The sequence below is a fragment of the Littorina saxatilis genome, linkage group LG11, assembly GCF_037325665.1.
Source record: "Littorina saxatilis isolate snail1 linkage group LG11, US_GU_Lsax_2.0, whole genome shotgun sequence".
Lineage (NCBI taxonomy): Eukaryota > Metazoa > Mollusca > Gastropoda > Littorinimorpha > Littorinidae > Littorina > Littorina saxatilis.
The window spans coordinates 2,318,987-2,346,486 of record NC_090255.1 but is presented as its reverse complement, the minus strand read 5'-3'; the positions used below and the strand labels follow the sequence as shown (position 1 = coordinate 2,346,486).

Sequence of the window (27,500 nt, the reverse complement as noted above, 5' to 3'; positions counted from 1 at the left end):
CAATCAGTATATGAATGAATGCATATCTCGATGCTTATCCATAAGCTAAAACGTCGGAAAGCCTTTTAATCCCCTTACCTTTCATCTTTATTCGAGACGGCTGAATTAAAGCATTTTAGCATAGATAAGCATCGAGATATGCATTCATTCATATACTGACAATGACAATGACAATGACAATTCTTTATTTAACGAGGGTAGTAGATTAAGCAGTGGTCTGCTTTTTTACATCCAGCCCTCGCCCTAAAGAGGGACTGACTACAAAAATGAAATAAATACAAGATAAAAAATAGAAAATAGAAAACTAAAATTCTACATTTTAACAGATAACTAAAGTGAAAACACATTATACATATGTACACAAAATGCATTGCATTGAGGTAAATTGTGAGTTGATTGATGTGAATTAAGTGGTATAGTGCAGCTTGCACTTTCTCAACATCATGCTCTAATCCATACATTACATTTTAAAGAAAATCAATCGAACAAGCAAGACATTGCAAAGATCATCACATATATATCTAAATACATGTAGTGGTTGGTTTGTTAGTCCCTTCATTCGAAAAGGGTTTGTGTACATTATACCAATAAAGAGGAGAGGGGCATGTTTAATACAAAAATTGAATACCATTTAAGACAAATGTCCTTTACTTTGACTTCATTACATAAGACAAATATCTGCTTTTAAAACTATCAGTGCTGGTAGTTTGCCTCAGGAATGTTGGAAGAGAGTTCCAGAGACTGCTACCTGAATACACTAAACTAGACTTAAACAGGTCAATCCGAGGAACAGGAGTATTTAATCTCATAAATTGACGTGAATTCCTCATGGTAAATTTTGTACGTAAAGTTTCAGGTACACATCCAGTGATAATTTTGCTCATAAGGGTACATTTATTATAGCCAAGTCTTGCCTTCAGAGGGAGAATGCTTAAGTTTATATAGTCTAATTCATTCAGGGTTGTTTTCTTTAATAAGACTACTTTCAACGCTCGTTTGTGTAATCTAATTATAGGTTTTAGTGAATTATCACTTGCCGAATCCCATAAGGTTGATGCGTAATCAATAACAGATTGAATATGGGCATTAAAGAATAACTTCCTGGCTTCCAAATTCAGGAAGTGCTTGATTCTAGATAAGAGATATACTTTCTTGGACATGACTTTAGAAAGTTGTTCGATGTGGTGTGACCATGACAGGTTGTTATCGATGGTCACTCCCAACACTTTATGATGGTTGACTGTTGAAACAATTTCATCATTGACAATTAAATCGGGAAACGTGGAGATTATGTTCTGTCGTTTTTGTCTAGTTGTTATTATCATGCATTTAGTTTTTTGGGGGTTCAGGGACATATGATTTAGCTCAGTCCATGCACTCAGCTGGTTTAAACTTTCTTGCAGTGATTCAGATAAACGATTTAAATTGGTGTCACTGGAGTGTATGGTAGTGTCATCTGCAAAAAGTTCATACAAGTTTTTAATATGAAGGGGCAGGTCATTTATGTATATGGAGAAAAGTAGAGGGCCTAAAACTGACCCTTGTGGTACCCCATGCCGTACAGCCTGCATACTTGATGCCGAGGCGTTCGCATGCACACTTTGTTGCCTGTTGCTTAGAAAAGAACAAATGAGGTTAACTGAGTCAGTCCTGAGGCCATATAATTTGAGTTTTCTGAGTAACAACTTGTGATCAATTACATCAAAAGCTTTAGCAAAGTCTACAAATACAGCACCACAAAATTCATTTTCGTTTATCTTGTTCAACCAATGATCAACAAGAGAGATTAAGGCAGTGTGACACGAGTGATTAGCCCTAAAGCCAGACTGGTTCGGGTGAAATAATTGATTGTGATCAAAGTGCGCTAATAGGTGTTTGTTTATATGTTTTTCAAGTGGCTTTGATAATACAGACAATATAGAAATCGGTCTATAGTTTGAGGGGTCTTTCTTCTCACCAGATTTAAACAAAGGAATAATTTTTGCCTGTTTGAGCGCTATTGGAAAATATTGTTTGTCTAAACAGAGATTATAAATGTAAGTGAGAGTTTCAGAAATTACCTGGGCTGATAACTTAAGAATTCTTCCATCTAATCCGTCTATCCCCCGGGTACCTGTTTGCTTTAAATGTGTGAGTGCTTGAAAGACTTCAGGCACTGTAAGCGAAGGAATATTTAATTGAGATGAAATTTCTTTTGACTTACAGAAGTCTTCTAAAACTTCCAAATTATTGAGGTTAGTTGTATCCTTTAAAATAACTTTTTCAGCTATTTTGGAAAAATGTGTATTTAGATCATCAGGTGTTATGTCTCTAACGCAACTTGATTTAGATGCAGAAGTTTTATTTGTGAGTTCATTTATGGCTTTCCAAATGTTCTTTGGATTTTGTTTTGAAGAAGCAAGGTCTTGAAAATATTTTCTGTTTTTTAATCGTTTTATTGAGTTTACTTTATGTCTCTGTTCTCTATACTCCTCTTCCTTGCCGATTGACTTTAAGAAGTCGCGATTATCTATGGCATCTTGTAATTCATCATCAAACCATTTCGGTTTCACTATGTGTCTGACTCTTTTAATTCTCCATGGAGCATGTTTATCATATACGTCAGTGAAGGCATTGAGCCAGTGTGTTAATGCAGCATCAGGATTCGTACAATTATAAACATCAGAGAGGGAGGAGTTACAGAGGTCGTGAAGAAATGTGTCTTCGTTGAATTTAGAAAAGGATCTGTATTTTATTGTCTTGTGACCGGCTTTTGGAATTTTTACACCCTTTCTCGACCACGTCAGACAGATAGGGAAATGATCGCTGCAACCACTGACGGGAACACAACATTCAGCAATGTTACGTTGATCAGTGACATAAATATGATCTATCAAAGTACTTGTAGATGCTGTGACTCTTGTAGGGGTGTCTACTATCTGTTTGAGATTATAGAGGTTAAGCATATCTAGCCATAGCTTGTTCTGCTTAAGCAAATCAATATTAAAGTCTCCCAATAACATTATTTCCTTTGATTCGAGTAAAACTGCATCTAACATCTGCGTAAGATTATCCGACCAATTTGCTCTCTCTACAGGATTTCTATAACAGAAACCTATGAGGAGTGGAGGTGCTCTTTCATTTTAACTTCTACCCACACCGACTCCACAAACTGCTCAAGGTGTGTTAATCTTGTATAGCTAACTGATTCACTTACGTACAGAAGCAAGCCAGTTTCTTTACTTTGCTGTGGGTCTCTGCGTAGTATGTTATAACCAGGAATAGCTAAATCGGCATCCGAAATCTGCTGAGATATAATCGTGACTCTGAGAATCCAAAAATGTGAAAATTTGAACCAGAATTTAAAAGCATACTAGATACGTCATTCATTTTGTTAATTGCATGGTTAATGTTAAGGTGGCCCACACGAAGACCCTCTTTTCTGGGCCATAAATTTGGACAGCTATTCATTGTGAACATAAACAGTATTCTGGCTTTTGAACGTTAAATAGTCCGAGATATTTACTGAAATCTCTTGATCAATCTGTAGCAAATTTGCAGGAACAGAGAAATGTGTCAAACAAGAAAGAACACTTTAGAAACACAATGTGTCAAACAATGACGTTATCAATAAGGTACAATAGGTAAATAAGGCAGAAACTCAACGTGTCAAACAATGACGTTATCAATAAGGTACAATAGGTAAATAAGGCAGAAACTCAACGTGTCAAACAATGACGTTATCAATAAGGTACAATAGGTAAATAAGGCAGAAACTCAACGTCAAGCGTAGAATAACTAGTAAAGAGACAAGGAAATATTCCGGACAACAAACTCAGTAAAACAACGAAAGCAACAATAAACAAGTAAAAAATCGAAAGGCAGATTAGCACAAGAAAACAGGAAAATAAAGAGAAAACGGTAATGTTACCGTTTATAATGATAATAAAGAACCAAACTAAGACAACGAAACTAATGTAATAGACTCTAAACAAGTCTAACACAGAGCACTTGTCATAGGAGTCAATGTTGACACATGTGTCGCCCAGTATACCAGCAGCCGCTTTCAAAGCATATAATATGAAAGGGGCGAATAGCTTGACCGTCCGAACACACTGCTGTCGCTGAAGCCTGTCCAATTAGAGGCGCACAGTAAAGAAGCAAGCACACACCGAGTCTCTGTCTCAAGCAAGACAAGAAAATGTTTCTTCTCGTCTCTTTGTTAAAGAGTTGCTGTGACAGCCTGAAGCACAGCACAGTAAAAACGAAGGTAATACAAAGATCGATCAGGAGGATAAAGGCCACGAAATCATGCTCACACCCTCACAAGGGTAATGTTCGTGCAGTAGCACAATCGTACACAAATATGCACAGTTTTACCATCACGGCAGATGACGCTAATAATGCTGTATTTTCTATTACCGCACACACACACACACTGATTGACTGAGAGAGAGAGAGAGAGAGAGAGAGAGAGAGAGAGAGAGAGAGAGAGAGAGAGAGAGAGAGAGAGAGAGAGAGAGAGTGAGAGAGAGAGTAAGAGAGAGAGAGAGGGAGAGAGAGACAGAGAGACAGAGAGAGAGGGGGGACGGAGAGAGGGGAGGGCTTGGGACAGAGACAAAGAGAGATATAATGAGAGACATGTACAGACAGACAGACTGAAACAGCTAGACAGAGACAGACAGAGACAGACAGAGACAGACAGACAGACAGACAGACAGACAGACAGCCAGCCAGCCAGACAGACAGACAGACAGCCAGACAGACAGACAGACAGACAGACAGACAGCCATACAGACAGACAGACAGACAGACAGCCATACAGACAGACAGACAGACAGACAGCCATACAGACAGACAGCCAGCCAGAAACACAGACAGACAGGCAGACAGCCATACAGACAGACAGACAGACAGACAGACAGCCATACAGACAGACAGACAGCCAGACAGACAGACAGACAGACAGACAGCCATACAGACAGACAGACAGACGGCCATACAGACAGACAGACAGACAGACAGACAGCCATACAGACAGACAGACAGACAGCCAGCCATACAGACAGACAGACAGACAGACAGCCATACAGCCATACAGACAGACAGACAGACAGGATAAGGATAAGGATAAGATAAGATTTTATATAGTCCATGAGGGTAACCTCACAGAAATTCGGGCTGCTTTCAGACAGACAGACAGACAGACAGAGGGGACGGAGAGAGGGGAGGGTTGGGGACAGAGACAAAGAGAGATATAAATGAGAGACATGTACAGACAGACAGAGACAGACAGAGACAGACAGAGACAAACAGACAGCCATACAGACAAACAGACAGCCATACAGACAAACAGACAGCCAGACAGACAGACAGCCAGCCATACAGACAGACAGACAGACAGACAGACAGCCATACAGACAGACAGACAGACAGACAGACAGACAGACAGCCAGACAGACACACAGACAGAGAGACAGCCATACAGACAGACAGACAGACAGACAGACAGACAGACAGCCATACAGACAGACAGAAACACAGAAACACAGACAGACAGGCAGACAGACAGACAGCGATACAGACAGACAGACAGACAGCGATACAGACAGACAGACAGCCAGACAGACAGACAGATATACATACATACAGACAGACAGCCAGACATACAGACAGACAGACAGACAGACAAACAGACAAACAGACAGACAGACAAACACATAGACATACATACAGACAGACAGATAGACAGACAGACAGACATACATACAGACAGACAGACAGACAGACAGACAGACAGACAGACAGACAAACAGACAGACAGACAGACGGCCATACAGACAGACAGACAGACAGACAGACAGACAGCCATACAGACAGACAGACAGACAGACCGACAGACAGACAGACAGCCAGCCAGCCAGACAGACAGCCAGCCAGCCAGCCAGACAGACAGACAGACAGACAGACAGACAGCCAGCCATACAGACAGACAGACAGCCAGACAGACAGACAGACAGCCAGACAGACAGACAGACAGCCATACAGACAGCCATACAGACAGCCAGACAGACAGCCATACAGACAGCCATACAGACAGCCAGACAGACAGCCATACAGACAGCCAGACAGACAGACAGACGGACAACCAGACAGACAGCCAGACAGACAGCCAGACAGACAGACAGACAGACCGACGGACAGACAGACAGACAGACAGACATACAGACCGATAGTCAGACAGACAGACAGACAGACAAACAGACAGACAGCCAGACAGCCAGACAAACAGACAACCATACAGACAGACAGACAGACAGACAGACAGCCAGACAGACAGCCAGACAGACAGACAGACAGCCAGACAGACAGACAGACAGCCATACAGACAGACAGACAGACAGACAGACAGACAGCCAGACAGACAGACAGACAGCCATACAGACAGACAGACAGACAGACAGCCAGACAGCCAGACAGACAGCCATACAGACAGACAGACAGACAGACAGACAGCCAGACAGCCATACAGACAGACAGAGAGACAGACAGACAGCCAGACAGACAGACAGACAGACAGCCAGACAGCCAGACAGACAGACAGACAGACAGACAGACAGACAGACAGCCAGCCAGCCAGACACACAGACACACAGACAGCCAGCCAGCCAGACAGACAGACAGACACACAGGCACCCAGACAGACAGACAGACAGCCAGACTGCCATACAGACAAACAGCCATACAGACAGACAGACATACAGACATACAGACAGACAGACAGACAGCCATACAGACATACAGACAGACAGACAGACAGCCAGACAGACAGACAGACAGACAGCCAGACAGACAGACAGACAGACAGACAGCCAGCCAGACAGACACACAGACAGCCAGACAGCCACCCAGACAGACAGCTATTTCATATCCAGAAACATATAGACTGCTAACGTCCCTAATTTCACATTTAAAAAAAAGAATGGAAACTTGAAAACATTATATTCCTAATCGTGCCACAAATTCGTCCAGACTTTATATGAGTCAAGAGAATCGTGAGATAAACCTTGAACACTAACCAACCATCTCCTTTTCATCATGGTGGAATGTGTGTGTGTGTGTGTCTGTCTGTGCGTGTGTGTGTGTGTGTGTGTGTGTATGTATGTGTGTGTGTGTGTGTGTGTGAGAGAGTATGTATGTGTGTGTGTGTGTGTCAGTGTGTGTGTGTGTGTGTGTGTGTGTGTGTGTGTGTGTGTGTGTGTGTATGTGTGTGTGTTTAATTAACATATAATTTGACATCAATGAGAATCTGCAAAATTGATTCTGCAAAAGCAAATCACATTTTTTCCCAAGAAGCATATGTGTCCAAATAAAGGGCTGACCTCTCCCCATCCCGCGTGAAACCTCGGACAGATTTGCAGCTGGGGGGGGGGGGGGGGGGGGGGGGGGGAGGGGGACATGATCTTTTACTGGAAATTTAAATGTGAGTAAACCTATGGTTACGACAATGCAACCTTGCATCAACAAAAAACTTGTTTCCGGTTGTTGTTTTTTCCACAACGCCCCCGAACAACTGACGACACGAGTAGTTTTGATTACTTACTTTTTTTTTTACTCTGAACAAAAGAAGAATGAAATCTCAATCATATGCCTAAATGTCCAAATTACAGCAAGTTTGTTAAGCCTTTTTTCTCCTCCATTATTAATGAATAAGAACGTGTGACGTGACAAGACAAGTAGCTCAAATATATGTCTAATTGTTGTAGTTTTCTTGCGCCTTTGATCCTTCGTTTTGTGGGATTAACCACTCGATCAATACCGGCAGGGACTGTGATTTATATGAGACAATAACCAGTCACACAGGGGCCAATGTTCATCCCTACCATCACACGCGTAAAGCAATTTACAATCAATCTCAAACACGTGTACGTGTACTGTTCTAGACAATTGCAAATCAGCATGCGTCTGTCTGTGAAAGTACGAAGCCGAGCCAGAAATGTTCCCAAGTCAATTTGTGTTGTTGTGGTATCATTATTATTATTTTTATTTTTTTACTTATATTTATGACAGCTTTATAGGGTGGACTACATTTGAACCTGCCCTTGCGACTACCTCTTGATAGAGACAGCCTGCCCTGGCGACTACCTCTTGATAAAGACAGCCTGCCCATTACGACCAACCAAAACGATCGCCGACGAAGCTAGTCCCTCTATTTATTCCCCTTTCTATACCCAAGTACCACCGCTCAATAAGGACAAGTCAGTTTTGGTTAGTCCTTAGGTCGTTGTTATAGACAAGTTCGACTAACCAATAACCTGGTTTGTTGGTATGTGCGTTCACCCAGAAACAAAGCTGCGGGAATGTGTTTTAGTTGTGTTCAATAAAATTTTGAAAAAGGACGATTTAAACTTGTCCTTTCTGCAATGTGAATTCAGCAAAACATTGGCTGAAACAGCCAAGCCTGTTGATCAGTTCGTGTTGTGTCAGTGTCGGGAGCTGAAGGGTGGTGATCGACTCTCCCATGCATTATAGACAAAAAGAAACATTCACGAATACGTCATTGTAGTGGACAAACAAGCAAATGCTTCAAACAACTTAGCTGAGTAGGCGTTGAATCTGATGTGTTTTTCTTGCAATAAAACCCACCACGTATAGGGAACGCCTAATAACTAAATAAGTCTACCGTTTTTGCATTTTTTTTCAGTTTGATAACCACTTAATTCAGGGCCAGGACTCACAGTTCTCAACACCAGAGGCTGGTGAAGAAAGCTTTAAATCTTAGTACTTCGGCAAAACAGGTCACGCAGTTTATATATAAGTAGGAACATGGGAATAGCGGCAGTGGGAATCAATCCTTTAAATATTCATGAACACGTATTTTTGTCTTGAAATTGTTGACAAGTACCGTTATGAAATGATAATTAGCGACACGCACCCTGTGAAACATCTGGGCAGGGAACCGCTCCTCTGTGATCACACACACACTGGATTGCCTCCCGTGACAGGTTGTGAGGGGTCTGAGGAGTTGTCGTTCCTGCCTCGCTGTGTCTCTCGACCTCCATTCCCCTCTTCCTCCTCCTCCCTTCTCTCCCGACCTTCATCAGTTGTACCCACCAATGGTCGACCTCGTAGCCTCCACCTTTTTGATTTATTCTTCCACTTCCCATTCCGACACATCGACTCAGCCGGTGTTACAATTTGACGTACAAACAGACACACACACACACCGTGACACACACACACACAAGCCTTGAACTTCACTGATTACAATTTCAGAGTCTACAAACCATTCTATTCCTCCCTCGCGCACACACTTTTCTCAAACCTGTTCATTATGTTGACTCAGCAAGAATGTATAGTTTAAGGTCACATTTTGACAAATGTAAAGCACTGCTTTTGATAGAAAGGTCAAATTGAATCTTTGCCCCCCCCCCCCCCCCCCCCTCTCTCTCTCTCTCTCTCAGTCTCTGTCTGTCTGTTTGTCCGTCTGTCTGTCGGTCTCTGTCTCTCTCATATGTTTAGTATTTGTTTGAGGACAGGTTGTTAGACAAGGCAATGTGCCTTAAACCTTAATCCTTGTAAATATCTCTCTCTCTCTCTCTCTCTCTCTCTCTCTCTCTCTCTCTCTCTCTCTCTCTCTCTCTCTCTCTCTCTCTCTCTCTCTCTCTCTCTCTCTCTCTTTGACTTATGTACATAACATAAGCATTCGTGTAAAGCCTGTAATTGTGTACATAATCTTGTGAATTCTGGTTTTATGCCTGTTTGTTTTTGTTTTGAATTTACGTGTATATATGTTTTTACTGAGAGTAGTCCCTCTCTGGGCGAGGGCTGGTTGAAAAAAAAAGCTCGTTTGTATTGCATGCTTATCATGCCACAACCCTCGTAAAATAAAATGTCATTTGATGTATTATATATTTGATTCAGTATCTCTCTTTATTTATGTATTTATTGATTTCCTATCTTATCCTCCACTACACGGCCCTTATCACACTTCTTTCAGTTTTCACTGACTATTTTGAACTTTTCGGATGAACAATGTTTACTGTGTGTGAGTGTGTGTGTGTGTGTGTCAGTGTGTGTGTGTGTGTGCGTGTGTGTGGGCATGTGTGGGTGGGTGTGTGTGTGTGTGTGTGTGTGTGTGTGTGTGTGTGTGTGCATTATAATTGTTGTGTATACTGAGAGTTCGTTCCTGTAAGAGCCTCTGGATTTTTGTAACATTTATGTTTTGTTTTTGGTTTTGTTGTAAAGTGTTTATGATTGTGTTCTATTCTGTCAATGGCGTCATTCTGGTAATGATGTTGTTATTGCTTTTGTAAAGCGCTTTGTGTGTTCGAAAGCGCTATAGAAATCACCATTATTATTATTATTATTATTATTTTGTATGGAGAAAAAATTTATTGAGAGAAAAAAAGGTTCACGATGCGTATGAGTGTTCCTTAAACACTCCTACTTTCTGTTAAAGCTTGAGAGAGAAAGAACAATCTTTTTAATGAATGATAACTTAACTTTAAAAGGCATGCCTAAGAAAATATACGGTGACCTTACACCGTCCTCTGGAAATGGATCACTCACAGTGAGGCTGAGCAAGGAAGAAAGAACGAAAGAGAGAAAGAAATGAAGAAAGAAAGTCAATAAAAGAAATAAGAAAGGAAGAAAATAAGAAGAAAAAAACCACTAAGGAACAAATAAGGAAAGAAAGAAAAGAAAAGAAATAGAGAAAGTGAAAGTGAAAGTTCACATACCCAAATGGTGGCATCCCTAAAAGACGAACAATTCCTGAAAAACTTCATCCCTAAACGGCACGGTTCTCTGCGAATCTTCCCAGAAGTTTTTAGCCAAGATGGAAGCGCAGGCGTCCGCCTCTGTCAATCGGCTTTGGTCGAAGTGCGTTTAACCCGTTCAGCAATCTGTGACCGGACCCTTGGCATGCCAAAATGGAAGAGGTGAGTGCGACAGATGGTTTTATGACTTAGCCTAATTGGATCGTTTTGCTTGTTGATGTCCCGATCATTAATTTGCATGGCTGTAGCTTTGATTGATTCTGTGACGACGTCGCACACGAAATCAGAAACTAGCGATCGTTTTGCTTTAACGACTCGGGTGATATCGAGCTGTGAAGTTTGAAGGTGACAGATAGATTCAGAAACACGCGCATTGAAAGCTAAGTTGCATCGTTAACACGGGGATACGATTGATGTATGAGACACTTTGGTGCTGGCACTGACAGTGTGACTGTCTAGAACTCTGCAAGTGCCCCTCCCCTTTTTCCTCACATGGCAAAGAATAAAGACGTATACTACAATTGAGTTCAAATCTCAATGCTCTCAATTTTCTCATTTATTTTCTTCTTCTTTTACATTTCACTGTTCATTGGAGCGTAGCAGTTCAAATCACAACGCCGTTGACATTTATTGATTGGACAAACGTGACTAACTATGTGACTCATTGTCCAAGTCATTCATGCAGTTAGTAGGAATTTAAAGAAGAGCTGGCTCCAGTAGCATCAAATGTGTGGGTACTTGTTCACACTGAACCTAATGTTTAAGTCATTATAATGCAAATAACCGTTTTATTAGTTTGATCATCATCTATACTCCAGCGCATCCCACCACTGCCAGCACCTGTAAACAAAACCCTGTACCCTGCCCTAGGCCACCAGTAAGTAGGGTCGATGAAGGCTAGGGCAGCACCGGCAGGGGTTTAACCCCTGCAACCGCTCCGGCCGCCGGCTTGGCCTAGCCCGAGACTTGAAAATGCTGTGTGGTCCTGCCGCCCCCCCCCCCCCCCCCCCCCACCCCCCTCTCCCTGCAAATTTTATTTTTCTTCCGCAACCCTCCAAAGCGCCACTAATAGTCAGAACGTTGACCCTGGGCGTTAAATGGAAGAAGAAATGGAAGAAGAAGAAGAACATGCCTTGAAATTCACAAAGGAAAATTGAATTCATAGATTTCTTTTTTTGAAAACATGCACATCACAGCTGATTGTTAATGCACTATATGTTTACATGATCTTTTAACCTTCATGACTAGACTACAGCCCATGTATAGATCTACCCCTGCAGAATTATTTCAGGAAAACATTTATCATTATATCAAGCACAATGTTAGAACTGAAAAGCTGAAACCGTGATGACGAGTGTCTAACAACTTTTTGTGTGAATCCTTTGCATGGGATCAGTTTCAACTGACTAGTATAATAACAGTTATGTTGTAACTACAAGCATGCTTTCTGAATATGGTTGTAGTTTGCAAGTAATGCTGTGTCCGACTGACTGTTTGCAAGCATGCAGACTGACAAGGGTTCTGTAATTCTGCAAGCTTTACCGACTCAAAATGACTGCATTGCATGCTTGTTGACTCAAACTCTATTCATTTTGCAAGCTAACAGTCTTCTGAACCCTGATATGTGTACTATGTTTTAGCGTAGGAGCGGTGCTGTTTCACTTTCAGTACTATAAGACTGTCAGTGGCGTACTAAAGGTTCTGTGTACTGTGTGTTTCAGTGTAAGAGCGGCGTGCTGAGTGTGACGGACGGACAGAGCCAGGTGCACAAGGTCAAGCTGGTTCTCTACAACGATGCCCTGCTGATCCAGAAAGAGGAGTGGGTCAACGTGCCGCTCGATGACGAGGATGAGGTTTTCCTCAACATGGTTTGTCATCTCTCTAGTTTAGTGTGTGCAGTTTTTGTTTGTCATATTCTGAACATTCTTTCTTGTTTAAGTCTTATTCTCTTTATCCATATATATATCTGCCCCCATGGACAATAACTTTGTCAAATTTTAACTTGAAAAAATCATATCTAAGAAACTACTGCAAGTTTTCCAAAAAGATAAATGCTTGAACATTGCAAAAGGCCAGTAGAAGTACTAGAACTGGAAACAGACAACATACATGTGTCATGATTTGCATTGTGTTCACTGTTAGGTGTTTTAGAGCTACATATGGCTAGCATTGTGTTCACTGGCAACGTGTGTGAGTGTGTGTGTGTGTGAGAGAGAGGGAAAGAAAGAACGCGCAAAAAACAATATGACGTCATTAATCATCATCAAAATTCTTTACACTGTATGTCATGTCGTGGCGTCATTCCATTCTTTCCATAAGCTTACCATCCCGAATGAAGGCAGTAACGTGCCGAAATATTGATTATAGATATAAACGTACCTAACCTGGTTACTGGTGTGTTTTCTTTTTATTTCTGTGCTACCTGTCGTGTACAGGTGAGAGAGGTGGAGATAGAGAGAGGGGGCAGCGGGGGACTGGGCCTGTGTGTGAAGGGGGGAGCGGAGCATTGTATCACCATCATGTTTAGGCCAAAAAATAGGGTCGGTAGGTCGGGATTTTTTTTTTAATTTTTTTTTTCTTCCAAAAAAACATATTTTTACGTTATTTTGCAAAAAAAAACAATTTTTTTTTTTTTCCCAAATGCCAAAAAAAAGTCTAGGGTCGCGCGAAAAAAATAGGGTCGGTCGGGTTACCGTAAACAGACTATTTTTTTTTTTTGCCTTATACCTGTGCTACCTGTGTGTTTAAACCAGTGCTACCCTTTGTTGTACAGGTGAGAGAGGTGGAGATAGAGAGAGAGGGCAGCGGGGGACTGGGCCTGTGTGTGAAGGGGGGAGCGGAGCATCGTCTGCCTGTCCTCATCTCACGCATCATCAAGAACCATGCGGCCGACCGATGCAAACAGCTGCTGGTGGGAGACGCCATCTTGAGGGTAAGCCTTTCCTTTCTGTCGGATTTGTTTCTGTCTTTGTGTGTGTGTGTGCCATCTTGAGGGTAAGGGTCCCCTTTCAGCCTGATGTTGTTCATAATGTTTATAGGTTAACAAGACTGTAAACACTAACTAGTAACTCTGCCTTTACTGCAACGCCAAAGCAATTTCCCAGAGAACAATGGTGAATAAACTTAACTCTGTAGTCTGTATTATAGACACAGACACACACACACATTGTGGAACACACCCACACATACTGTGACACGGAAAACAAACAAACAAAAATGTATTTAGACACTAGATGCTGAAATGTAAATCAGACAAATGAATGGATAATCCTTGGCTAATTTAAACCCATTTCTGCCCTCCAAAGGCTTGATTTTGACATGCACACAATTTGTATGGTGATCAGGTGAACGGGATCAACGTGGAGACGTGTACACACGATGAAGTGGTCACTCTCCTCAAACAGGCGGAGGGGTCGGTCATCACGCTGGCCGTGCGACACTTCAGACCCGCCTCACACTTCCTCAACAGGAGTGAGTACAATGCTTCTTCACGTACAGTGGAACCCTCTCCTAACACCCCCCAATTTAAGACTTCATACCTTTTAAGACCCTGTTTGCTCAATCAATCAATATGAGGCTTATATCGCGCGTATTCCGTGGGTACAGTTCTAAGCGCAGGGATTTTTTAATTTTTTTTTTTTCAATTTTATGCAATTTATATCACGCACATATTCAAGGCGCAGGGATTTATTTATGCCGTGTGAGATGCAATTTTTTTACACAATACATCACGCATTCACATCGGCCGGCAGATCGCAGCCATTTCGGCGCATATCCTACTTTTCACGGCCTATTATTCCAAGTCACACGGGTAATTTGGTGGACATTTTTATCTATGCCTATACAATTTTGCCAGGAAAGACCCTTTTGTCAATCGTGGGATCTTAAACGTGCACACCCCAATGTAGTGTAGTCTTTCTTGTTCATAACCTCTGTAAATTGACCCCCATCATTAAGAATCCTTCTCTTTTGAGACCTGATTTGTTGATAATTGTGACCCTCCACCATGGAATGAGTTGGATGTCACCTTGTGCGATTCTGCACTAGGCCTAGTATACGTTCGGGGGGTGTCAGGTATCAGTGTGTGGATCACCGTAGTCACAGGCTTATAACTAGCACAGTTTTTGCTCTCTTCTAAAACGGTTTTCACCACAGGATAGAGCATAAAAAACTCTTTTAAGACAATGTAAAAATCTAAAAATCATGCAAAGATGACAATGCGACTCATTCCGTGGTGGAGGGTCACCATTCTTGTACTTATGATACTTCCTGTTCATTTCAAAAGTCAGGCTGTTGTCTTCTGGGATAGCATGCAGCCACAAAGTTGCACAACCCAACCTTTTTTTCTGCATGTTTTTGTTTCTGGTTTTCAAGCCCTGTGACTTTCGCTGTGAGCTTTGGAACTTTATTGAGCGCATGGGTGACTTGGGGGTGTACGTTAGGGCTCTTAGAAGAGTGACTGCACAAAGTTGGCTCTTGAAAATAAATTTCTGTCAAAGCTTGCTGACAGTGACAGGCCAGTCCAAAGGTGTAGTTGGTTTGTTTCTGTGGGTAATTTTTCCTGACTGGATTGGTGACGCATTCAATTATCACCCAAGAAATGTTATTCTGGATTAAAAGAGGAGAACCAGAATGACAGAACTTGGTAGGCGAATGGAATAGTAGTAGGGGTCTTTCCGACTCTGCAATCTGAAATGATGACCAATTCCGATTCAGACGTGTGTTATTTCAGCAGTACCTATTGTTTGTTTGTTTTTAAGTAGAAGAAACAAAACAGCATACAGTGCAATGAATTTTTGTACTGGTTTTGTTCAGTAAAAAAAAAAATGAAAGATAGAAATACAGCTCAATTTCTGTCTTTTCTTGATATGTTGATGGTGGTAATTTCTGTCTTTTCTTGATATGTTGATGGTGGTAATTTCTGTCTTTTCTTGATATGTTGATGGTGGTAATTTCTGTCTTTTCTTGATATGTTGATGGTGGTAATTTCTGTCTTTTCTTGATATGTTGATGGTGGTAATTTCTGTCTTTTCTTGATATGTTGATGGTGGTAATTTCTGTCTTTTCTTGATATGTTGATGGTGGTAATTTCTGTCTTTTCTTGATATGTTGATGGTGGTAATTTCTGTCTTTTCTTGATATGTTGATGGTGGTAATTTCTGTCTTTTCTTGATATGTTGATGGTGGTAATTTCTGTCTTTTCTTGATATGTTGATGGTGGTAATTTCTGTCTTTTCTTGATATGTTGATGGTGGTAATTTCTGTCTTTTCTTGATATGTTGATGGTGGTAATTTCTGTCTTTTCTTGATATGTTGATGGTGGTAATTTCTGTCTTTTCTTGATATGTTGATGGTGGTAATTTCTGTCTTTTCTTGATATGTTGATGGTGGTAATTTCTGTCTTTTCTTGATATGTTGATGGTGGTAATTTCTGTCTTTTCTTGATATGTTGATGGTGGTAATTTCTGTCTTTTCTTGATATGTTGATGGTGGTAATTTCTGTCTTTTCTTGATATGTTGATGGTGGTAATTTCTGTCTTTTCTTGATATGTTGATGGTGGTAATTTCTGTCTTTTCTTGATATGTTGATGGTGGTAATTTCTGTCTTTTCTTGATATGTTGATGGTGGTAATTTCTGTCTTTTCTTGATATGTTGATGGTGGTAATTTCTGTCTTTTCTTGATATGTTGATGGTGGTAATTTCTGTCTTTTCTTGATATGTTGATGGTGGTAATTTCTGTCTTTTCTTGATATGTTGATGGTGGTAATTTCTGTCTTTTCTTGATATGTTGATGGTGGTAATTTCTGTCTTTTCTTGATATGTTGATGGTGGTAATTTCTGTCTTTTCTTGATATGTTGATGGTGGTAATTTCTGTCTTTTCTTGATATGTTGATGGTGGTAATTTCTGTCTTTTCTTGATATGTTGATGGTGGTAATTTCTGTCTTTTCTTGATATGTTGATGGTGGTAATTTCTGTCTTTTCTTGATATGTTGATGGTGGTAATTTCTGTCTTTTCTTGATATGTTGATGGTGGTAATTTCTGTCTTTTCTTGATATGTTGATGGTGGTAATTTCTGTCTTTTCTTGATATGTTGATGGTGGTAATTTCTGTCTTTTCTTGATATGTTGATGGTGGTAATTTCTGTCTTTTCTTGATATGTTGATGGTGGTAATTTCTGTCTTTTCTTGATATGTTGATGGTGGTAATTTCTGTCTTTTCTTGATATGTTGATGGTGGTAATTTCTGTCTTTTCTTGATATGTTGATGGTGGTAATTTCTGTCTTTTCTTGATATGTTGATGGTGGTAATTTCTGTCTTTTCTTGATATGTTGATGGTGGTAATTTCTGTCTTTTCTTGATATGTTGATGGTGGTAATTTCTGTCTTTTCTTGATATGTTGATGGTGGTAATTTCTGTCTTTTCTTGATATGTTGATGGTGGTAATTTCTGTCTTTTCTTGATATGTTGATGGTGGTAATTTCTGTCTTTTCTTGATATGTTGATGGTGGTAATTTCTGTCTTTTCTTGATATGTTGATGGTGGTAATTTCTGTCTTTTCTTGATATGTTGATGGTGGTAATTTCTGTCTTTTCTTGATATGTTGATGGTGGTAATTTCTGTCTTTTCTTGATATGTTGATGGTGGTAATTTCTGTCTTTTCTTGATATGTTGATGGTGGTAATTTCTGTCTTTTCTTGATATGTTGATGGTGGTAATTTCTGTCTTTTCTTGATATGTTGATGGTGGTAATTTCTGTCTTTTCTTGATATGTTGATGGTGGTAATTTCTGTCTTTTCTTGATATGTTGATGGTGGTAATTTCTGTCTTTTCTTGATATGTTGATGGTGGTAATTTCTGTCTTTTCTTGATATGTTGATGGTGGTAATTTCTGTCTTTTCTTGATATGTTGATGGTGGTAATTTCTGTCTTTTCTTGATATGTTGATGGTGGTAATTTCTGTCTTTTCTTGATATGTTGATGGTGGTAATTTCTGTCTTTTCTTGATATGTTGATGGTGGTAATTTCTGTCTTTTCTTGATATGTTGATGGTGGTAATTTCTGTCTTTTCTTGATATGTTGATGGTGGTAATTTCTGTCTTTTCTTGATATGTTGATGGTGGTAATTTCTGTCTTTTCTTGATATGTTGATGGTGGTAATTTCTGTCTTTTCTTGATATGTTGATGGTGGTAATTTCTGTCTTTTCTTGATATGTTGATGGTGGTAATTTCTGTCTTTTCTTGATATGTTGATGGTGGTAATTTCTGTCTTTTCTTGATATGTTGATGGTGGTAATTTCTGTCTTTTCTTGATATGTTGATGGTGGTAATTTCTGTCTTTTCTTGATATGTTGATGGTGGTAATTTCTGTCTTTTCTTGATATGTTGATGGTGGTAATTTCTGTCTTTTCTTGATATGTTGATGGTGGTAATTTCTGTCTTTTCTTGATATGTTGATGGTGGTAATTTCTGTCTTTTCTTGATATGTTGATGGTGGTAATTTCTGTCTTTTCTTGATATGTTGATGGTGGTAATTTCTGTCTTTTCTTGATATGTTGATGGTGGTAATTTCTGTCTTTTCTTGATATGTTGATGGTGGTAATTTCTGTCTTTTCTTGATATGTTGATGGTGGTAATTTCTGTCTTTTCTTGATATGTTGATGGTGGTAATTTCTGTGCCTAACATGTGTTTCTTGCTGCTTGCTATGGATTGCATGGATCAGAAAAAGCCAAGAAGAAAGGTGAGGATCCATCTAAAGATCTGAATAATTGTGTGATCTGCATTGTCAGCTTATTTGTTAGCAAGCTAATAGCTAAAAATTGATGAGTTTTTTTTTGTAATCTTTGTTTAATCATTATTATTGATTCCGCTGACGTGCAGTGTACGTTAAAATTTGCTGTGTTAACTTTTGCCTGTTTGATAAAGAGTTGTTTCCCTTGAAGATGTTTTCATTCAAACACAGAGTTACATCCCTTAAAAAAGAAATGTTTATGTTCAGCAAGACGGTCATTGCCTCACAGAGATCATGTGTGGTATGATATGTTCTGGAAGTTGTTGTTTTATATTTTGAAAATAATCCCGCAGATGTATTATCCTTTTCAAACAGGGCAGAATCAGTTCATCTTTCTGGGAGACTGATTTTGAAAGGGAAAGTATTAATTGTGTGTGGAATGTTTTGTGTGTGCAGACAACGGCCACAAAGGGGAAGCCAGTGTAACGTCTACCTCTGCTGCTGACACAGTACTGCCTGTGGAGACTGGAGATGAGGTTTGAAACTGTTTGTTTGTGTGTGTGTCAGTGTGCATGCGTGTGTGTCTGTGTGTAACAGTGTGTGTGTGTCACAGTGTGCGAGTGTGCAGATACGAGTGTGTGTGGGATGTGTAAACAGAACGACTTACTGAATATGTGTTCGCATTTCTAAAAAAAATTGGTTGAAGGTGATGAAATGGTTAGTTATGTTCTCTTGCCACAAGCCAACCGTGTGGAAATAGATAACTATTCATGGAACAATGTTCTGTTTGCAGAGCTTAGGTTTTCGGCACATACCAGCCCTGCCCAGACTGGAGAAACAGTTCCTGACGGCCATCACCATCCCTTTGCTGTATGCACGTCTCTCTCGCTACCTGGCTGGTACTGACATGCTGAGGTAATTGGTGGGTTGGGGGAGGAACGGTGGAGATGGGGGGGGTGGAATGAAGTAGGTGACACACTAAACTTCTGCAGCCCGGCTTGTCTTGTGCATGAATGGATCACGGCTTGGCAGCAGTTACTTGAACAATAGCGTGTGTGTACGCAGAAACTACGCTAATTGTTTTACAGTAGTGGGGGTGAAATGGTCATCTTCGCAGACAGTAACGTGTTCTACTCATCGATAATTACTTGAAAGAGTATGTTTGTGTGCACACAGGAAGAAGGCATGTTGAGGTGGTGTGATTGGATGAGTGGCACTCCGTGAAAATTAATTGAAGCATTTTGTAAGTTTCAATGCACACTGGAGCAAAACAGAGGTTGTGGGGGTGGATGGGTCCCAGTTAGCAACAGTTACGGGTGGATGGGTCCCAGTTAGCAACAGTTACGGGTGGATGGGTCCCAGTTAGCAACAGTTACGGGTGGATGGGTCCCAGTCAGCAACAGTTACGGGTGGATGGGTCCCAGTTAGCAACAGTTACGGGTGGATGGGTCCCAGTTAGCAACAGTTACGGGTGGATGGGTCCCAGTTAGCAACAGTTATGGGTGGTTGGGTCCCAGTTAGCAACAGTTATGGGTGGATGGGTCCCAGTTAGCAACAGTTACGGGTGGATGGGTCCCAGTTAGCAACAGTTACGGGTGGTTGGGTCCCAGTTAGCAACAGTTACGGGTGGATGGGTCCCAGTTAGCAACAGTTACGGGTGGTTGGGTCCCAGTTAGCAACAGTTACGGGTGGATGGGTCCCAGTTAGCAACAGTTATGGGTGGATGGGTCCCAGTTAGCAACAGTTACGGGTGGATGGGTCCCAGTTAGCAACAGTTACTTGAAACATGTGTTACATGTGCTGTGTGTGCAGGGACAATGCGTTTGAGGTGATGGGAGTGGACGGGTCATTCTCGGGTCCAGTGACATGCGAAGACAACCGGTCACTGGCCGAGTGGCTGCAGGCCCTGTCGACAAACACACAGTCACTGCTCTCACAGATGGTGCGTACACACACACAAACATACACACAAGTAGGTACATGCACACACATACATGCACATAGGTACACACACACACACAAACATACACACGAGTTAGTACACAAACACACACATGTACACACACGTAGGTACACACACACGCACATACACACACACCCACACACACACACAGCAGTCACTGTATACATTACCCAAGCTGAATTATATTGCTTTGAGTAATAAACACTATCCAGTGGTCTTTTTCTAGTTTTCTCTCACCCTCGCCCTCCATTACTGACAAAGTTTTGGTCAGACAATACAATATACTGTACAATGTAAGTTGGGGGGATTTAGTACAAAATGAACTGGACAGAAGATGCTGCAAATAGAAACTGTTTTCGGAAAAAGGGACACAACTGGTTAGAAACAAATTGTGTTGTTGTCTCCCTTGGTAGCAAACGTTTGTAACACATGGGAAAATGGGAAAAAAATAAGAAAATCAGTTTCAGATGACAAACAAAGGGAAGTAAGCGAAGTTTGAACAGAATTGTACACCAGTTGAACTGAATGTTTTGTTGCAGGTTTCAGAAAAATGCATTGAAGTTTTTGATAATTGAGCAAGTCTTGATAAATATATTTGCAGTCAGTTAGACTTGTGTTGAATTTGTGTATTCTTAGCACACACAGAACACGTGTTATCAGCAGACTGTCTAGAATGCTCAGATATGTTGAGTCTGACTTCTGTGTCTCCTTCTCCGTTTTGTCAAGCTTGTGTGATGATGTATTTCAGATTCAGATGACCAATCGTCTTCTTCCTCCTGCTGATCATGTGAGTACCGACAGGATTTGTCTTGACGTGATAAGATAGACACAGTGGAAAATCAGGTCTTAAAATGGAGGGAGTCTTAAAAAGGAGGGAGTCTTCAAATGGAGGGAGTCTTAAAAAGGAGGGAGTCTTAGAAAGGAGGGAGTCTTAAAAAGGAGGGAGTCTTAAAAAGGAGGGAGTCTTAAAATGTGGGTACAGCAGTCCCTGCAATGTACGGCCCCCGGCGTGAGCGGACACCTGACATGTACGGACACATTTGCTCGGCACGGAGTGTTTTCCTTCTATATTTGCCCCCCCTTAAACGGACACCTGCAAAACGTGGACGCGGACACTCATTTTCGGTCCCAAAAGCAGGTCATACCTCCAATGTACGGACAGACCATCGTCAAATTTTCACCACAACAAAATCGATAACAGAGCAGTCCGGCTCTTGGTACAAAGATCACAGCCGCAATGGTGTGATGACAGTCACTGATAACTTGAGTGCACGTGTACCCATCGTGTGTCTGTGTGTAACCTCTTTCATTGACAAGATACTCTTGTTTCCCCTCAGCCTTGACCAGTGAGTCGGTTGCCTAATCTATGAACCCTTCAGTTGTCTTGCTTTGTCAAAAGTTACGACACAGTCAACTGGTTTTGCTCTGAGTGAACAGTGCAGCTGGTCTCTCTGCCCACAGCCCCCAACAGTACATGGCTGGAGGGAGTGAGAGAGAGAAAGGCAGGGGGGGGTGGAGGGTTAGCTGGCTAAACTCTGTGGGGTGTCCGGTGTCACCGCATGTCAGCAGGAAGAGCATTGGAGAGAAATAGAGAGGTGTACTCTTCCACACAATTTCCAAGCATCAGTTGTCACGGCTTGGGGTAGGCATTAGTGAGGGAGAGTGGGAGCTGTGTTATGTACAGTGTATTTCCGACTGAAGAGTGAAAAGTCACTGCCATGCCACATGATCGGCATGCAGTCAATAAAGCCAGACAAGAAACAAATAAATTACTTGATTATGACATGCAGCTCTATCTGCTGCTATTTATTCAAACTGGTTTTCAAGCTTATTCTTGCAAAGCATCTGCACACGCTCCTCTGTGCTGTGTTTGTGTGGCTGCTTTCGTATGTCAGAGCATGGTGAGTGTGTTCACTGCCTTGAGGATTTATTTTATCTCTTCTTTTCAACACTTTTCATACAAATCATTTTTACAGAACGTTTAAAGAAGTATTAGGAGTTTATTGTTATTGTTTAGTAGCCACAAGAAGTGATTAGCATAGACTCAATCCTGTTGTTTGTGTGTCTCTGTGTGAGTGTATGGGGGAGGGGGTGGTGTGGTCACCCCTCCCGTGACCGGACACCTGCAATGTACGGACAGTTTTGCTATGGCCCAAGGGTGTCCGTTCATGAGAGGGACTGCTGTAAACTGACACAGGTTAAAAACAGAAAGTCTGAGAAAACAGGGTCTTAAAAAGGAGGGAGTCTTAAAATGGAGGGAGTCTTTAAATGGAGGGAGTCTTAAAAAGGAGGGAGTCTTAAAAAGGAGGGAGTCTTAAAATGGAGGGAGTCTTAAAAAGGAGGGAGTCTTAAAATGGGGGTAATTTTACAGAGGTTACGAACAGAAAGTCTGAGAAAACAAGGTCTTAAGAGGGGGAAGTCTTAAATTGGGGAGTCTGAAAAGGAGGTTTCAGGCCTGAATGAAGAAAAGCACAGGTACAGAGCTGCCAACTGCTATGCTTTCCCTCGGCGCGGCATGCAAAGTTTTTAGACCCAGTGCTACACTATAGCTGTTTAGCCAAGCTTAAAATTGCTATGCTCAAAAACAATGAATCTCAATCATGCAACAGTTCCCTCTTTCGTGTGTAGCAGTCAGGATCTGGGTTATGAAATATTGTCTTCACTGAAAAGTGACGCTGCAGGCACGCTCTAACGGGCATTATCGTAATCCTGCTTTCTAGATATATTTTTAGAAAATGTATATTCTTGCGCGAGATAGTGTAAATATAGATATGCAAATCAATTTTAGACAATGCTACACCATTTGCTATGCTGAACATTCTGAAAATATATAAACTGCCACACTCGAGGCTTCACAGGGGCTGGCAGGTCTGCAGGAAGCTAAGATGGTCGCTTGAAGCGATAAGGCACTAAATTATTGATTTTGAGAGGTCTGGTGATTTACAAATGTTATGTAATGAGTCACTGTTTATTGCAGATTATGCACATGGTTTGGAGCAACCAGCGAATGTCGGCTGACAAACACCAGCAGCCATGGAAACCAAAGTTCTTGTCGCTGAAAGCTGCCGACATCTATCTCTTTGACCAACCGCCTGTGAGTTGAAAGGATGTGCATTGTATCCATTCGTGCACGCACTTTAGCTTGAAGACTTCGACACTTGTGCTTAAACGCACGCATAGAGGCAGGCACACATGCACTCACACACAAACACACACACACACACACACACACACACGCAAACACACACACACACACACACACACACACACACACACACACTGTTTCAACTTAATGTGCTCATGCATAGAAGCCAGTGGTAAGGGAGCTAAGAGAGGAAAGGGAAAGAAGCCTGGGTACTGTAAGAGGTTGTCTCCCCTGCTGTTCATCACGTCACATCAGTGGAGTTCTCTCCATTCAAAAACAAGTTTTGCTTTCAAATACAAATTCAAAAACAAGTTTTGAATGTTCCTTGTTCACTCATTACTGACCGTTCACACTCAGGAATGCAAATAATTTTAACTCAGATATGTTGTAGACCTTTTCAAACCTTTTTTTGTATGATGTTTCAAGGGATACTATGCCTTGTTACAGATGCACTCTGGGGACTGGTCTCGCTGCGATGCAAAGTACAAGGTGTACGAGTGTATGTTCAAAGTGCTCAAGGTGAGGACTCACAATGCACATTGTCATCCATACTTTTTTCATCATTTTTTGGGTGTATGCACGATATTGTGTGCTTCAGTGTGCAACAGTGTACGTCTTGTCTTTGAAGGAGTTGGTGTTCTACATTTTTGTTGTTTTTTTAGAAATGTCTGAGGGTCAGTCTGCAGAGTAACTATGAACATGAACAGCTTGACGTACTTTATCACAGTGCACACACAACTTTGATGCTTGACACTGTTTGGAGGGAGGGGGGGGGGGTGACTTTTGAAGGGAGAGGGGTTACTGGAATGAAGGTGCTGGTTGGGGCCAGAAAAAGGCAGACGTGCATTCTGTCTCGTGTCTCAAACTTCTGCCTGTGTTTTTGTTGTTGTGTGGGTATGTGTCTCTGTGTGTGTGAGGGAGAGAGATGGAGGGAGAGGGGGAGAGAGAAATAGAGTGTGTGTATGTGAGGGGAGAGACAGACAGACAGACAGAGATGTGGGATGAGAGAGAGATAGAGTGTGTGTGTATGTGAGGGGAGAGACAGACAGACAGACAGAGATGTGGGATGAGGGAGAGAGAGATAGAGTGTGTGTGTGTCTCCTGGGGCCCGTGTAACAGAGAGAACAAGAAGAGAAAGTTGGGGGAGGAGAGAAAGTGTGTGTTTCTTTTACTTGTCAGTAAGATTTTCCCCATATGTTTCAGGACGATGAACTGCCGGACGACCGGCAGCACTGCTGCTCCGTCCAGACAGGTGGGCGCGACCTGATCATCCTGTCCATGGACAGTCGCGCCGACCTCCTGCACCTGGAGAAAGCCTGGTACCACACCTCTAACACCGCCGTCAGGCGTCTCGTGGTGAGCGCACCTGCTTGCTTTCTTCTTTTGTTGTGACGAACAATTGTGTTTTTGTGACGGACAATTGTGTTTTTGTGACGAACAATTGTGTTTTTGTGACGAACAATTGTGTTTTTGTGACGAACAATTGTGTTTTTGTGACGAACAATTGTGTTTTTGTGACGAACAATTGTGAATTTGTGACGAACAATTGTGTTTTTGTGATGAACAATTGTGTTTTTGTGATGAACAATTGTGTTTTTGTGACGAACAATTGTGAATTTGTGACGAACAATTGTGTTTTTGTGACGAACAATTGCGTTTTTGTGACGGACAATTGTGTCTTTGTGACGGACAATTGTGTTTTTGTGACGAACAATTGCGTTTTTGTGACGAACAATTGTGTTTTTGTGACGAACAATTGTGTTTTTGTGACGAACAATTGTGTTTTTGTGACGAACAATTGTGTTTTTGTGACGAACAATTGTGTTTTTGTGACGAACAATTGTGTTTTTGTGACGAACAATTGTGTTTTGTGACGAACAATTGTGTTTTTGTGACAAACAATTGTGTTTTTGTGATGAACAATTGTGTTTTTGTGACGAACAATTGTGTTTTTGTGACGAACAATTGTGTTTTTGTGATGAATAATTGTGTTTTTGTACAAGTGGGTTTAAATGTGTATGACCAGTTTTTACCCTGCCAGTTTTTACAGCCGCAGCCATAGGCCGATTTCATGATTGTTATTTTTGAGTTACAGGATCTTTGCTGTGCGTACTTGTTCTTGTGTTTACATGTACATGGTAAGGCGTCCGCCCCGTGATCGGGAGGTCGTTGGTTCGAACCCCGGCCGGGTCATACCTAAGACTTTAAAATTGGCAATCTAGTGGCTGCTCCGCCTGGCGTCTGGCATTATGGGGTTAGTGCTAGGACTGGTTGGTCCGGTGTCAGAATAATGTGACTGGGTGAGACATGAAGCCTGTGCTGCGACTGCTGTCTTGTGTGTGGCGCACGTTATATGTCAAAGCAGCACCGCCCTGATATGGCCCTTCGTGGTCGGCTGGGCGTTAAGCAAACAAACAAACAAACAAACAAACATGTGGATGAAGCTAACTTGGGAAAGAGGAACAGGGGTATCCTTGTGCTATTGCACCTGACCATAAACAATTACCGTATCTTATTTAAAGCTAAGCTAAAGTAAGGAAAAATATAGTCCGGTGAGGCTGCCCTCAGGGAAATTGTGGTTGCTTTCTCCCTGTAAGCAAGGTGCCATAGAGAATGGCACGACCCACTTACTTTCCCCTGCATGCTCGTATGGCCCCCGCGGGTTAGGGGGAAGAATTTACCCGATGCTCCCCAGCATGTCGTAAGAGGCGACTAACGGATTCTTTTTCTCCTTTTACCCTTGTTAAGTGTTTCTTGTATAGAATATAGTCAATGTTTGTAAAGATTTTAGTCAAGCAGTATGTAAGAAATGTTAAGTCCTTTGTACTGGAAACTTGCATTCTCCCAGTAAGGTAATACATTGTACTACGTTGCGGGCCCCTGGAGCAATTTTTTGATTAGTGCTTTTGTGAACAAGAAACAATTAACAAGTGGCTCTATCCCATCTCCCCCCTTTCCCCGTCGCGATATAACTTTGAACGGTTGAAAACGACGTTAAACACCAAATAAAGAAAGAAAGAAAAAAAGCATGCTCGTATTCATGTTTCCAAGCGCTGAGACTTTGGATGTGAACATTGGATCTTTATCATGGGCATGCGCTCACACAGGGTTGTGCGGACACCAAGGACAATTTGCATAAAGTTGACCAGGCAATTAATCCCTTGCTGAACTTGGAATTCGAACCCACCCTGATAATGACTAACTGCTTTCACAGCCAGTAGGTAATGACTGAGCGATCTCCCCACCCCTTGCCTCCCCTCCTTGGGAGGGCTGGCTGCATTGTGGTTGGATAGTTATATGTTTTAGTGTGAAGAGCAAGTACCTGGCTGCCAAGACTGAACCAAAACTAATCGCACTGTGCGCCAGGACTGTGATACTGTATGAAAAAAAAAAAAAAAAAAAAAAAAAGAATGTATGTATGTATGTATGTATGTATATATGTAGGTATGTATGTAGGTATGTATGCATGTGTGTTGGTGTGTCGGTGTGTCAAGTGTGCAAGTAAAAAGGGTATTGTAGTTGTACATATATTACTTTATATATTTTTTTGTTATCATGGGTTTTATGAATGTTCTTCTCTTATTCTTTTATAATTATTAATTAATGACCTATATGTGCTGATGACCAATTTAATTTCCTTTGTTGGATCAATAAAATGTTATGAGTTATGAGTTATGAGTTATAAACAGAGAGGGCGGGGATGTAGCTCAGTCGGTAGCGCGCTGGATTTGTATCCAGTTGGCCGCTGTCAGCGTGAGTTCGTCCCCACGTTCGGCGAGAGATTTATTTCTCAGAGTCAACTTTGTGTGCAGACTCTCCTCGGTGTCCGAACACCCCCTTGTGTACACGCAAGCACAAGACCAAGTGCGCACGGAACAGATCATGTAATCCCTGTCAG

At 41.5% G+C, this 27,500-nt stretch overlaps 2 protein-coding genes across 2 annotated transcripts in view; one reads left to right on the top strand and one right to left on the bottom strand.

Annotated features, from left to right (window-relative positions):
* Positions 1 to 10,903, bottom strand: part of LOC138979403 (carbohydrate sulfotransferase 4-like) — a 19,204-nt gene extending 8,301 nt beyond the window's left edge. The window contains exon 1 of the mRNA XM_070352121.1: positions 10,722 to 10,903. Within this exon, the coding sequence (XP_070208222.1) occupies positions 10,722 to 10,769 (48 nt within the window). The 5' untranslated portion in view covers positions 10,770 to 10,903. The remainder of the gene's footprint in view (positions 1 to 10,721) is intronic.
* The window catches only part of LOC138979402 (gamma-1-syntrophin-like), a 23,292-nt gene continuing 6,606 nt past the window's right edge, over positions 10,815 to 27,500 (top strand). Inside the window, exons 1-11 of the mRNA XM_070352119.1 lie at positions 10,815 to 10,922; positions 12,482 to 12,628; positions 13,534 to 13,692; positions 14,105 to 14,231; positions 18,951 to 19,030; positions 19,288 to 19,409; positions 20,307 to 20,436; positions 21,206 to 21,244; positions 23,435 to 23,551; positions 24,050 to 24,121; positions 24,806 to 24,958. Coding sequence (XP_070208220.1) covers positions 10,914 to 10,922; positions 12,482 to 12,628; positions 13,534 to 13,692; positions 14,105 to 14,231; positions 18,951 to 19,030; positions 19,288 to 19,409; positions 20,307 to 20,436; positions 21,206 to 21,244; positions 23,435 to 23,551; positions 24,050 to 24,121; positions 24,806 to 24,958 — 1,155 coding nt within the window. The 5' untranslated portion in view covers positions 10,815 to 10,913. The remainder of the gene's footprint in view (positions 10,923 to 12,481; positions 12,629 to 13,533; positions 13,693 to 14,104; positions 14,232 to 18,950; positions 19,031 to 19,287; positions 19,410 to 20,306; positions 20,437 to 21,205; positions 21,245 to 23,434; positions 23,552 to 24,049; positions 24,122 to 24,805; positions 24,959 to 27,500) is intronic.